The 14,801-nt window shown below is 33.2% G+C and overlaps 2 protein-coding genes across 23 annotated transcripts in view; both read right to left on the bottom strand.

The window, feature by feature from the left end:
* The window catches only part of LOC105329063 (uncharacterized), a 43,915-nt gene extending 35,416 nt beyond the window's left edge, over nucleotides 1–8,499 (bottom strand). For 13 of the 22 annotated variants that reach the window (XM_066079869.1, XM_066079868.1, XM_066079859.1 and 10 more), the window contains exons 1-2: nucleotides 8,233–8,499; nucleotides 6,286–6,435 (exon numbers count right to left, since the gene is read on the bottom strand). In XM_066079869.1, the coding sequence (XP_065935941.1) occupies nucleotides 6,286–6,435; nucleotides 8,233–8,367 (285 nt within the window). In that variant the 5' untranslated portion in view covers nucleotides 8,368–8,499. Of the gene's footprint in view, nucleotides 1–1,559; nucleotides 1,788–2,538; nucleotides 3,079–6,285; nucleotides 6,436–8,232 lie in introns of those variants that run through there. The other 9 variants (XM_066079860.1, XM_066079864.1, XM_066079866.1 and 6 more) reach the window with 4 other exon arrangements.
* Nucleotides 8,500–11,951: 3,452 nt separating this feature from the next.
* On the bottom strand, nucleotides 11,952–14,069 carry LOC105329061 (endoplasmic reticulum resident protein 29). The gene is made up of 4 exons (XM_011430200.4): nucleotides 13,855–14,069; nucleotides 13,245–13,383; nucleotides 12,724–12,888; nucleotides 11,952–12,604 (listed from the first exon to the last, which is right to left on the bottom strand). The coding sequence occupies exons 1-4, from the start codon at nucleotides 13,969–13,971 to the stop codon at nucleotides 12,276–12,278; spliced, it is 750 nt and encodes a 249-aa protein (XP_011428502.3). The 5' UTR covers nucleotides 13,972–14,069; the 3' UTR covers nucleotides 11,952–12,275.
* Nucleotides 14,070–14,801: the final 732 nt, after the last annotated feature.

Here is a 14,801-nt window from a genome sequence, read left to right as displayed (position 1 = left end):
ATTGAGATATCAAAGAATGATCTCTGGAATTATGTTGTGTAACTTATGGAATTTGATATTTGATTCAGATTACATGTATTTACTTTATTCCAACCTTAGTGACCTGATCGAAGACATCAGTTTTCATGGATCTTGTAAAATTCACAGTTTTGAGGATATGTTATAAATTGTGGACATTTTTTCTTTTAACATAATATGACATAAATTTTCATAATTTAATGAAAACTGATTCTGTGGATTGAATTTACAATGAAATCCACAAAAAAAATGTGTTCAACAAATATTGATGAAATCATCAAATTACCTGTAGTAAATTGTCTTACTTTTTTGTGACTGTCCACAAATCTATGATTGCAGAGTGAGACTATATATGCAAAGCTTTACAAAAGTATATTTAAAAGTTTCAACAAGTTTGCAATCAGAAAGCACATATAAAAAAAAAAATAAGCCACTAAAAAAAAGTCATATTTCCCCTAGATACACACAAGACTCAAATCAACCTGTCAAAGATAGAAAAAAAAGTGATCAAGCAGGATTTCACCTTGATAAACCATTTATACACACAGATTGAATCCAATCATTTAGCTAGTGACCCAAGAGTGATAAGACTGTTTAGAAAGGACTTCATATCAAATAAACACCTCAACATGCGAGGAACACACCACTTTATCCAAATAATAGTGAACATGAAAGTTTTCTTCGATCAATCAAATTTCTATGGCATCCTAGCTGACCAAGACATTACTGCTTATGTAGACATACACCATAGGATACCTCTGGGAGAGCAAACATTTCTTTTTACATCAAATTCCATTTTCTTTATCTATTCTCTGTAGCTTGAAATGCATTTGATCCTTACTTTTTAATTTTAGGGGAGGATGAAGGATAAGGTTGGTAATCAATGTGATCAGTATAAAATCAACAAAATTGCCAAAATCTTACCATAATTTTGAAAATATCTGAATACTTGTTGGCTTAAAATTGCCAACATTTACACCCCTGCCAAAACTAAAATCTTCATAGAATTGAAATTTACAGGCTGTTTTGTCTTGGAGTAAATTGTGTGTCTTGTTTTGGCATTCAATGGTAGTAGCGAGAACCTTGTTGGTCTCTCAGTCTTAAACTAAACTCAAACCACCATGTCACAATCGCTTTATCCAGCACGCTAGAAACCACACACATCAGATAATGAACATAAGAGGCCCCAATATCAAAATAAAATCAAATTCCTTTTACAAATGTTTAAATGTTTCTTTATATCAAAGCACCTAGACCTCGATCAAATAGCTCATTCAATAATATCAGACCTTTATCGAACAAAAATGTATCCAAATAAAGGCGATTGTGTTTGCCTGGATCTGGAAACTAATGTCGTTAGACTCAGCTTAAATTTCATTTGCAATGCACCCTGTTACACGGGTATGCAATATTTTTTATACAACAGGGCATGAATAGGTCTTTTAAAGCATATTTGTGAACCTTTTGTTCATCTGAATTCTACAACAATGATTGAAGAATTACAAAAAATACTCTAGAATTTAGAGTTGTTAAAATCTTACTTTTAGTGGACTCTTTTTGGACATGGCTGAAGTTCCCAAATTAAACAGGAATACAAAACTGATCCAACAGAATTAGCACATCACAACCACTACTATTCTTCCAATTTTCTTAAACCACAATTGATCTTTGCAACACAACTGCTGTATTTACAATTCAATCATCTATGTATCATAATCAATTAATCCATTTTTACAGGCGTGAGAACTTGAGGGGTTCCACTCCATTATCTATCATGGTCCTGTAATTTATGCGTTTGGCCAGCAAAAACTTTGGAACTTAGACGGTGGATTTTAACCTTGGATAAGAACTTCAATCAATCTACCTTGAATCTTTCTGCTGGGCGGACTCTATTTTGCTCATCCAATTCATTCAGAGCTTTACAAAGACAGCCCAGCTTTTGACACTTTTTGTAGCATTACAAGATCTTTGTGATATATTAATGAATATAAATGTAAACATTACGAGGGTCATGTACAGCAGTAACGAACAATACAATTGCATAATTCAGCACAGGGCATTAACTGTCTTATCAAGAAGCAAGTTGATTAGCTGAAATTTTTGTGCATAAAAATGAGATTTCCCATCCACTTTCATGTAACAGATTTGTAATTATTTTGTTTACAAATGTACCTGTATCTAGATATATGAAACAAAAAGAAAAGTTTTTAATTGTAAGGTCTAAAAAAGTTCCATTTTGTCCATATTCAGTCTGCAAAATCCAATTAAATACATTGTTTTTTTGCAATTTAATCAAACAGTATCTGTACCAAAATCTTCTTACTACTTACTGCAATTGCACCAATTTATTACATCTTACCCCCTTTCTTTTCTTATATGAATAAAATTCATGTCTCAACAGCTGATCACGGATCATTTACAACATTCTTGACCAAACATTGCTATAAAAATCTGAATGATAAATTTGTATGCAAGCATAAAGAAATAAACAGCATTGAATTTGAGACAAGGGATGCTTACAGCTGCTTGCTGACCATGCTGCGTCTGATCAACTGGTTCCCTCCACGTCACTTTCTTATTGGATACTGGGCTCCTGGAGCGACCAGGATAGCTGTATCCACCTCCCCTATCCATGCTGGGTGGATAGGGTACTAATGTATCCTCACAACAACTAGATAAATCCTCACATAACACTTGAAAACATTTCACACTACCCTTCACCGAAAACACTCCACACCGAATATTTCAAGGAATTTATCTGCCAGTTCAATTTCAGGAGTTCAATTTAGCCATATAACATGCATATATTAATATCGCAAGTTAAATCCTCTTTTCACTCACACAACAACAAAAGAACAATATTTGAACAGCTTAATGTCTGCAATAATCCCAAGGTTCACTGGGGTTTACATTCAAAATGTACCCCACAAAAGACACCAAAGCAAAACTGTTCAGCAAATTCTGATGACTTGAATAGTAAAATGGTTTCATTAATTAAATGGCATTAAACTGACAGTTAAGATTTGAGCTTCATAGGAGCTGCATGAATGAATATGATTTGTTTGTAAAAATGTTATCTCTGTGTTTTCACTCGGGCGGGAAGTCTGTACGCGCACAGTCTGACATGCTGTTACATGCCACCCTCACAATACCCGCTGTCGTTGAGCGCTGGAGTTTACCTTTAAGTCATAGAACAATGTGGGGCCACTAACAATAACCATAACTCTCCTGCCTTTTAAACTCACGGTCAAAAACTACAGGGGTGACACAAGACTAATTACCTTATTGTAAGATTTAAATTCCCCTTTTCTTAATTGTTTTATCATTGCATTCTGTTGTTGCTCTAGGGCTTTTCTTCTCTTTTTTCACCATGTTCTAAAAACAACTTAATACACATCGTTTCTTAATGTTGTTTTTATTTCACCTTTATTCCCTGTTGTTTTTGTTTAACCTTTACTCCCTTATCTATTTTTATAACTGACAAATTCATGCTGAGACAAAATTTGAGATTTACAACGTAAGTTAACTAGTGAGCAAACATTGTCAACCCACATAATTCTTAAGATCACAGGGTATTTCAGGAAGACAGTTACACAAACTATAGGACCTTATTCCTCAAACTTTAACTAATATACTTTCAAGAGAGGCAACTCTTGTTAAGATTGTACTACTATTTTGACTGTATTTTAGGTCCTCTAGGAAAATTTAAAATTGTGAAATTGCCCCTTAACTGCTACTCTACATGTATATTAAATTTATCATGACCTATAGAAAATGGCCACTAAGTAGTTATCAGGGCTTCTAAGTTATATCTCCATTCATCATAATACAAGCTGTTGTGTCATCATAACAAGAAAACAACATCTTTAACTAATATACTTTCAAGAGAGGCAACTCTTGTTAAGATTGTACTACTATTTTGACTGTATTTTAGGTCCTCTAGGAAAATTTAAAATTGTGAAATTGCCCCTTAACTGCTACTCTACATGTATATTAAATTTATCATGACCTATAGAAAATGGCCACTAAGTAGTTATCAGGGCTTCTAAGTTATATCTCCATTCATCATAATACAAGCTGTTGTGTCATCATAACAAGAAAACAACATCTTTATTGTGAACAAATTGAGCAGCCATCAATGCAGGCCTAAATCATGAACAATACAGAGCAGCCAATAGTATAAGTAGATAAATAAGTAGATAAACCCGCTATGTAGTATAGATTAAACAACCATCAGAACAAGTTGCATTCTCACTGTGAACAAACTGGGCTGTCACCAACACAAGTAAGCAAAGCAAAGCTTCATCACCATGAAGAACATGAAAGAAACATCAGTGCAACATAAGGCCATAACAAACTTTAGAGAACCCACCAAAACAATAACAATTTAACTCAATTATGAACGAAACTAAGTACTAGTTATAAAAGTGTGTGTATTAGGTATATCATACTAGGCTCAATACTGCTACGCTCCTACGAGCACTATCTATTGGTTTAACCCTTTAGCTCAGTCGGTAGAATGTTGTTTTTTAAACTGAAGGCTCCTGAGTTCAAGCCTAGTGTAGCTCATTCCTCCTCTTCTATTACATGGTCATCAACATCACTATCATAGACTTAATTGCTGGCTGTTATGTGCAGACAACATAACTAAGGACCTTTACTTTGAATCCTACCCTTCCAAATAAAGATGATTTGAGTAAAAGACATTACAAAATGTGACGTAGTATGCAATATGCTGTATAATTACAATTTTTCTTGCAAACAGACCGTACTTGAAGTTTGAACTGTAGTGAGCTTTGTTACATAGATAATACTTTTTTAATACTTTTTTAAATTAATGAATGTATTGAGTTACTAGTATTCATTACATTATTATCAGTATACAATTCACTGCTTACTTAGAAATTCCAACCAAAATCCTCATGGATCAAATATCATCAATAATAATTCATAATCATTATTTTTGTCCATCCAGTTGTAAAATAACTTAGAGATTAGACTACAGTAAGCTTGCTTAACCTCAATACCAATGTAGAAACCAAGACAAACCCATCTCAATAACATTATTCATTCTGGTTTATTTCCGAAATATTACATTGTACAGAGCATGACAATTTAAAGTTTCTTATTCAAAACTATGGTATTCTTGGAAGTCAAACATTACAACACAGCCTGTTTAAATAAAATTTCCTTTAAATTACATAATATATATTTGTGTGAACACTGATCATAGCTATATTGCTTATAAAATTTGCTTTGATATGCTATGTAAGTCAATGGGCATTTAACAATCATTTGCCGGTTAGTCTTGCTTTAAAGTAAACGTCAAATAATTTAGCAAGTAAACAACAACTTTTTAAAGTGAATAAACTACAAAGTAAATGTATGTTCATATATCTACATCAGGTTTTTAAAAAAATTATTCAGTAGGCTAGCATCACCAAACTTATAAGAGTTTTTCCCCCTTTTTTAAAAGAAGTTCTGTAGATCACTTATTATTAAATTGTTGGTCTTAATTCAGATATTAATGTAATGGTGGATGCTTATATATTTGTGTTTGTACACAATCACAAACGAGTGGAGTTAAATAACATTACAAAATCACCATGTATTTTTTAAGATTTCAAAATTCACAGGATCCCCCTTTCCATGGGAGAGTACCAGTATTTTTTAAGAAAGTTGTCAGTGTATCTGAAATTTTCTAACTTTGCAATTAAATAAACAAAGCACAGTGTTTTTAAAATGTGAATGTGTAGTGACTTTCCATTAGCAAAATTTTATAAAACATTATGAAAAGATGCAGAGTATATATATTTGAGGAACATGGACTGTACCAATACAAATCCCTCCTTTTAAACAAAAAAAAAAATCACCTGGAACTGGATACTGCTTTAGGAAGACTCACTTCTCTTTAGTACATAAGCAATTCAATTCTAGAAATTCCTACATCAGTAAGTCTACCATAATAGAACAATGAACATGTTATGAAAGAAAATCAATCTGTAGCAAACCATCATTGCATGAAAATAAGGTTTCCTGACAATATTACATTGATGTGAAATAGACCATGGGTAGCAACTTCATATGCAACTTTCAATAAAATGTACATCTTTCATATTGCAGGTCAAAAACTCAATTGTTTCACTCTTGGGGGCACAAAACACCCTTGATGTCATAGTATGAAAGAAGTTATTGCAGGGCAGGACTAGAGAAACAAGGATTTAGCATGCATGACCTTGGCTCCATTTCATTGGTACAAGCACCTACCTTGCTGGATGATGAAGCCTTTTTGAGTTCTTTTTCCAGCAGGTTGACCCTCTCCCTAGCTTCCTTCTCCAGCTCTTCCAGCGTGGACACCAGGACATCATTCTGCTCACTGAGATCGTTCACATAGGCCTGTAAGATTCGTACCCGGGTCTAGAGAAGAAAAATAGAGTATGCTGAATATTATATGCATTATTGAATGAATAAAATTTTCAACATTTTTTTCTTGTATTTTATTACCCCCCCCCCCCCCCCCCGATATGTAATTATCTATAAATAAAATCTTCATATTAGTATGATAAAACTTGATCGCCTTATTTTGATACCTTATCATTTAAGAATACTTTGCTATAAAGAGTTCATGAATATCTCTTGAAGGTTAGCATCTAATGCAAAATAAAGTTTTAAATAACCGCATGAGGAAGATCTGCAGCTTTATTTTTAGTTTATCATCAACATCTAAAGCAAGAAAACAAATAAAACTTTTGTTGGGTAAATACATTGTGTTTTATAAAACACAAGTCAAAACCTTTATATCGCTAGGACAATCCCGTGTTGGCAAGTAGTAAGTATCATATGTACAGAGTTCACCTGTATCTACTAGCATTTTTAAAGCACTTCACTGCTATTCAGAGGCAAAATAAAGAAAAAACTTTATGACACAGACATCACACATTAAAGTCATAAATAAAAAGGTTTCAACTGGGCAAGATTTTTTTCTTTCTAATGCATAACAGATATTGATTTGAAATGTGACAATACAGAAAGGAGATCTCATGTGCCAACAAGAGGGTCATTTATTTTGATTTCCAAGCAGGTTTTATACAGTTAGATTGAAATTGGATTTTAAAAATGAATCCATTAAACACTTTTGAATTTTCTATAATATATTCTATCCCTTTAATACTTTTGAAATTTGTTTAATATTTTTTAGTGTACATAGTTTGTCATATCCATGAATGTTTTCTTTCTTTAAAAAGATTTATCAAATAAAGAGGAGATCTTTGTGCTTTTCTATTATCTTATCCAACTGCGAGTGCATACACCCATAGACAGGACTGAACTAAAAGGTTTTATAAAAGACATTTAATGAGTAAGATGGTGACAGATTTTAAATTCAATTAACAAACTCATTTGCAATTACTTTGTCTGGTGTAATATAACCACACAAAAGGGTTTAAATGTCTTTACTATTAATCAAATTAATGATATCAGATGCTATAAATCCTAACACTTTATCTCTTCTTTACTGGGAAATAAACAATCTATTGAAGATCTGCAGACTTAACTTTGTATTAACTTAAGTTTATATACATGAGCAATAATGACTATACCTTTCTGCATATTTTATCTTTCAAGTCATAAACAAAAATATCAAAGTTACATACTAAGTGAACAGACTTATGAAGTCCATACCGAGACATTTTTTTTTTTAAATCTGCTAAGGTATTATAGACATATAAAAAAGTAAAATGTAGTTCTGTACTTGGTCCTGATTAATATTCTTCATTTTTTGGAGCAAATAAAACTTCTTAGTTCTTAGAAATCAACAAATACAATGTTTATGTTTTTGAATGGAGCAGAGAGGTTATATAATTATATGTGTTGGTGGTGGGGTACTGAACTGCTGTTGAAGAGCATGCTTTTGGTTTATATTTGGTCAAGCATTAATATACGAATGTTTACACTCAGAGAACATGAAACACTTCATTCGTTTAAAACATGAAATAATGGAAAAATGAATATATAAAGGTAACCCCCCTATCCATCTCATCAACATGTTTGAACAACAATGGTTATAGTGCCTTCTCAATATAAGTACACATGCACAAATGAAAACAAGGAACAACGCATTCTCTTGGAAACTACACGGTATCAAAGGTATCTGATCGGTTACCTGCAGACATCCTACAGGTAACTATAATATTCCAGCAGTGAGCTGACCCATACCTTGAGTGTATCGTCCCCGGAGCCCTCTGTTTCATCTAATCGTTTGAGACGTCCCTCGTATAATCCCTTGAACTCGCCGAGAAGAGAATGCATTTGACCACTGCGGGCCCCTTCAATCGAAAACGAATCTGCCATTCTTGAGGAAAGCACATAAAATATCAAACAAGTTTACACTACAGCATTTTTCAAAGACATTTGTATGACTAAAATCTGTCAGTTTCCCTGCCACCAGCGGAAATCGTTATCATTCTTCCATGAGCTTATTAAAGCCAACGCGTGATTGGATGTGGGGAAAGTCACATGCAAAAGTCATCCAACCGTTTTGGGTGTACTTTCTTTGTTATTGTTTAGGTTACAAACACATGTGTCAACGAATTAAAACCCAATTAAATTGTTAAATTTGCACGATAATTAATGATAAAAAGACTACAACAACAACGTACTTTCTGATGACGTACGTTTTTTAATTTGCACTTGTAGCTAATCCCATTAAATCTGTTATAAACAATGCGGGAAACATGACCAAACTTGCCGAAAGTGAAAGCTGAGCGAATGGATGGGCGGATCAAAATATATTCAACTCGAGGCGTGTCATTATTGTTTTTTTTTTCAAAGAAAATTTTTTCTTCTAAAGCAAGTCGTTATAAGCTATTTTTTTTAATACAAACACATTTAACAGGGAAAGGCCCGTGTAAAAAAATATGTTGTGTAAAATGAACTGTCTAACGTTACTGGCGTGCGACCAGTTCTCGCCGAGTACCATTTCTCGCCAGTACATTGTGACGTCATTTTTCGTCCATGATTTTATGTGTTGATAAAATGACGTCACAATGTACTGGCGAGAAATGGTACTCGGCGAGAACTGGTCGCACGCCAGTACTGTTTTGAATTAAAAAACTCAACACGATCTTTAGATCTATATTTATCGGTAATATTGGCATTTACTTGTTCAAAGTCTGGACCCCCTCCCCTTGTAAAATTCAAAGTTCTTTAAATTACATTATAAAATTACCAAAAAAATGCCTCGGACCCCCCCCCCCCCCCGGCATAACATAATTATTCCAGAACAGAAACATCAAAATGTCACACAGTCTTATAGAATTAGATTGCAAAAATTACAGAAATATCTATATTATACATATGTATAGAAAAACTTAATTGCACGTGAAGAACAATATTCCATCTGAAACGTTTACGTGTATAAAGTCAAGAGAGAAAATATGAATGCAAAAGAAAAAAAAGAAGAGAGAAATGGGAACGACCACTTTACTCGTTATTAACTCGTAATAACAATATCTTTTCTCGTAGTTTACGTTTTTTTGTTTAAATTAATTTCGTAATAACGAGATCTTACCACAAAGGCTTGAAGACAGGACCGTGCACTATCCCACTTTTCCTCATTTTTTATTTTTTTAACTACTTATCTATAACAACCTCTAATATACGTCTTTTAAAGTCCAACATAACAGAAGTATCAACAATCGGTGGCATTTTTAATTCACACTCGTTTCCCGTATTTATATATATACCAAGTACATGTACTAGTTTATAGAGAGTTCTATAATATATAGCCTATATATACACTGGTATTGAACAAATGAACTTTTTATTCATAAGACATGGATATACGGATGATGGGTAAGGTTTTTTAAGCTGTTAATTCATTTCTGACTAGAATTAAAACCAACATATAACAAGAGGCCCATGGGCAACATCGCTCACCGGAGCAACAATAACCATAATAAAATAAGCATTATGGAGTCATATATACAAAATATCTATGCAATGAAGTAAAATATATCCTGTTTAAAATGATTTTCAAATTTTTCTCCAGATGTTTATATGTTAAACATTGAGACCCTTTTGTAACAGGATAATTTCATAGTCATCACATTTTGAGCGCTGCAGTTCTCAAGAAGATTGTTCATACATATAGAAACCAACATAAAATTTTGAACCCCTTGTTGGGTCCAAGAATTGTCCAGGGACCACTGACTACACAATTGAGAATCATCAATATTTCAAGATGGTTGCATATAAGTAATACCCTATATATCATAACATTAGGGGTTTTCAGAATAATTTTAAAAATGTCCTAGGCAAAATCAGACCCCAAATTTGGCCTCCTCATATCCCTGAAAATGATGATTTCGGCAAACTGTACCTACACAATCTGAATATGCTTTACCTAATGTTAATGCTTTTCTAGGCAGATGGTATTTGAGAGAAGATTTTTAAAGACTTTAAAGATTCTTATGTAAAATTTGGACCCCCAAATGTGGCCCCACCCTATTCCAGGGGATCATGATTTGAACAAACTTAAATCTACACAACCTGAGGATGCTTCCACACAAGTTAAATCTTCTCTGGCCTATAAATTTTTGAAAAGAAGATGGTTAAAGATTTTTATTTATACGAGGGTTGTTCGAAAATTATTGAGACATTTTCTCTTACTCCCCTGAGAAAACAGATACACCATTGAAATTTCACAAATAAAGTTAACCAGGATACCATTCATTAATGTGAAATTTTTAAAACGAATCCAATAAAATAAAGCTTTTGACTCCTTTATATTGTTTAGTTCTTGTTTAAGCAATAACTTGGCCTGTAAATGTCTTTTTCCGTGTTTCCTACCAATTTGATGTATATTCACTGCGCTGCCTGGGCGTCAAAATTAAATAAACCATCGTAATCAGATTTCTATTGCTTGAAAATATATTTGTACTATCTCAGTATTTCTACTCAAACACTAGTGAAACTTGCACACAAGTTACCGGTAGTAACAATGAATAGCAAAATGAGCATATATAATTTGAATCCTTTACTATTAATTGTTTGTCCACCAACACTTGGTAAGTAATTGTGTTGGTTTAATATTCTATGAGTTTATGCCTGCACCGGGTACCCTGACCACCGACATGTTTATGTACCGTGGTAAACAAAACAACAATTTTTAATATTACTTTGTTTCATTATTTGTTTAGGTTTCTTCAATGTTTATGTCAATTTTCATCAATATGTCTCAATAAATTCTGAACAACCCTGGTAATTCCTATTTAAAAATTCAACCCTCATTAAAGCCCCATCATACCCCCAGGAATCATGATTTAAACAAACTTGAATCTAAAATACCTGAGGATGGTTCTTTACAAGTTTCAGCTTTTCCTGCCAGAAGGTTTTTGAGAAGATCTTATCTATAAATACCACCAAATTTTCAATTTAGGGAAAGGGCAAAAATAGGCCATGCCTGCTGTTTGATCCTATTTCATTTTGAAATAAAATATTGATTTAACTTTAAAAAATTTCAATAATTTTGAATTATCTCCCCTTGAAAATGAGCATGGTCCTTTATTTGAACAAACTTAAATCCCCTTCACCAAATAATGCATTGTGCCAAGTTTGGTTGAAATTGGCCCAGTGGTATTGGATAAGAGGATGAAAATGTGAAAAAGTTTATGACAACAACAACCTCACCCACAGACAATGGCCAAATTTTGACCAGAAAAGCTCACTGAGCTTAAAAATCAAATTTTTTAACGTAACTGGAGTGGAGAAAACAGATATTACATCAATAAATTCAATCAAAAGCAGATGTGCAGTGTAAATGACAATCTGAATTTTCCATCAGCTGAGTGACTAGAGGGATGGGAGTGGTGCTTCTTAGGGAGAGCCAATATTAAGGATCAAGTACACAAGTCAAGTAAATACAACCAATTCAATATATTTATGATTTTCTTTATTTTCTAAAAAAAAAAAGTCATACTAGTATTCTGATAACATATGCAACTGGACATGTAATTTTAGACCACACATTTTTCTATTGCAGACATAGCACCATGCAGATGACCAAAACTAGATTTATAACCAGTACACACTTAAGATTAACTCATACAAAAGTAGAAAAAGAAGAAAGTTCTTAGGAATATGGCTGACAAGGGGAAGTAAATCTAGATTTAATGACTTCTCTTTTATGATTGTTTAAAGTATGATCTGGAGTGATTGATTCTTCATTGAATGATCATTAAAACAGATTTGTGTATCTTTTACAATTCATCTCTTAGTCTCATTTGAAACGATGTTAAAATATTTAGTCTTTCATTTAACTGCTCCTTCTTTTTATCACTAACTTTGCCATCTTTTAATTTTTCTACTCTTTTAATCTCTGTGTCCACAAAACTAGGGGTTTCAACTAGCTTTTTCAAAGTCTTTATATATATTTCTGCTGATTTCTTCTCTTTTTCTGATGTATATTTACTGGCTAACTCCTCTGCCTTTTTCAGTAAATCTGGTTTTTTATCATCTGGAGTTTTTTGGAATTCTGCAACCAGTTTGTCAAAATCTTCTAGACAACTTGGAAGTCCAAGCCATAAGCCTACAAAGATTTGCACAATAAAGTTAAAATCAGAAGGCATTTAAACCACCATTTGAGCAGATTCTGGTAAATGTATCAAAATAAAAATGAACAGTAGAAAAACAGTGTAAAATTGTTACCTGATTCTCTTATTAAGAATTTTTTGATATCATCAGCAATTTTGACATCTCCTGTGTAGGTCACTGGCTCATCTTTGCCTTCAACAAATAGTTTGTAGACTGGAAAATCATCCTTCTTCACTCCATATTTCTCTGCGATGTCTGCATTTTCCTTCTCCCCATAATCTACAAAGCATGTCGAAGTACAATTGAATGTAAATGTTATATTCACTTCCTTTGGAGAACAGTTTATCATAATATCTTATAACAGATATACCTGTCTTCTAATATACTAAGTTTTTTCGGGGGTGGGGAGGATGGGGGTCTGGGTGGGTGGGGTAAGGAGTTGGAGATCTGATGTATATTTAAAGATACATGTATTTTGAGAACCAAATATCTGATCCCCGTTATTTCTGTTCATAAAAACATGATAAAATGCACTGATAGTGTATTTCTTTTCTAATCCTTAAAATTACCATAAATGGATGGATAGAAAAGCACTGGCACACACTACCATGAAATGAACTCAATTTTATAATTACCTGCAACCTGAACTTCAGCACAGAGTAAATCAGACTGGGAGAGTGTGGCCTCAACCACTGCTTTGAAGGTGTCCTGTTTGTCTCCATAAGGGTACGTCTCATCAAACTTTATCAACACTGCCTTGTATTTATCCACAATCTGTAAGAATGGAAATGATGCAAGACGTGAAAATAATCAACATCTCGAGGAAACAATTTTAGGAGGCTTGGTGGTCAACAAATTACCCATCTGATCTACCTTAATATTTAAAAAAAAGATTTGTTTAGCAATAAAGTATTAATTCATAGAGAAACATATCATAATAACTTTAAAATTTGATTGTTTTCCAAAATCTATAAGCAGAGCTCTTCTTCTTGAGGCCACGACGATCTAGCACGCTTACGCTTGACCCAGGTGAGCTAATATTATCAAGCAGGAGTTATCTACCTTAGGATGTGGTCAGTGCGAGCATACAACAGTTATCGTAATCGATGTAAACATTCATATTAATGCAGTATTACAGATAATGTCAAATCTAAAATACAATTTTTACACATTGTATCCAATATGTTCATATTGCTACGTGTTCACTGAGACACCTGTATATTGCGTACATTGCCAGCTGATTACCTTGCTAAAGACAGCGCTGTTTAACAGAACAGACCCTTGAATAGTCTCCGATGAAACATAACTGGTCCCAAAGAGAAAAACAAGAGCCAGGGATAAATAAGCACAGATTTGCAGCATGTTTGCTACCTTCCGGCCTTTTCCACGCGTTTACGGTTTAGACAGTCCCACGTTATGGTCCGATAAACATGAGTGAAGACACTAGATGGCTCTTCTGTGTATTTACAAAATTATAATGCAGGTTTCACTAATTGCGACAAAAATATAAAAATAAATGGAAATTGCTTTGATGCTACATGTTCCATATCAATTTGATAATTTGAAATTTCTGATATTTGTTTGAGTTATATTTCACACAATTTAGACACTAACTTTTACAAAACTAATTTTTATCATTTTTGTTTTTTGTTTGTTGTTTTTTGTTTTCTGGGTTGTCGTTCGTTCTCTACAACGATACATTCGTTTGAACAATATTTATTGACATTTTTACAATAGCAGGTACAGATATTTGACATAGTGTAAAACAAGATTGGGAAACAAGCCAAAAGGTTTATACAAATCTCTCTCTTACATAAAAGAAATTATAAGAGGTGCAAATTACATGTATGTATGATGGGCAAAATAAAAGAACCAGAAAGTTTATATAAAAGAGAAAAAAACATCCAAAATAAATCAATCAAGAGTGGATATTTGACATATGCATAATGCAACGATACACGATACTTTAGACAAAATTTATCAACATCAGTATAACCCAGATGCTGGTACTCCAAGCTATCATAAAAGCACGGACTAGGATCCCGGCCCCGACCTCCATCACACACAAAACACATTTTTTTAGATTCTTTAAATTAACACGTCATCTACAACTTTATGCATGTGTGCACAATAAAATTTATAAAAAGGAAAATTCGTTATTTGGGATATTCATATATTCCATAAAATTTATT

The sequence above is a fragment of the Magallana gigas genome, chromosome 3, assembly GCF_963853765.1.
Source record: "Magallana gigas chromosome 3, xbMagGiga1.1, whole genome shotgun sequence".
NCBI lineage: Eukaryota > Metazoa > Mollusca > Bivalvia > Ostreida > Ostreidae > Magallana > Magallana gigas.
This window is presented reverse-complemented; position numbering and strand designations above follow the sequence as displayed.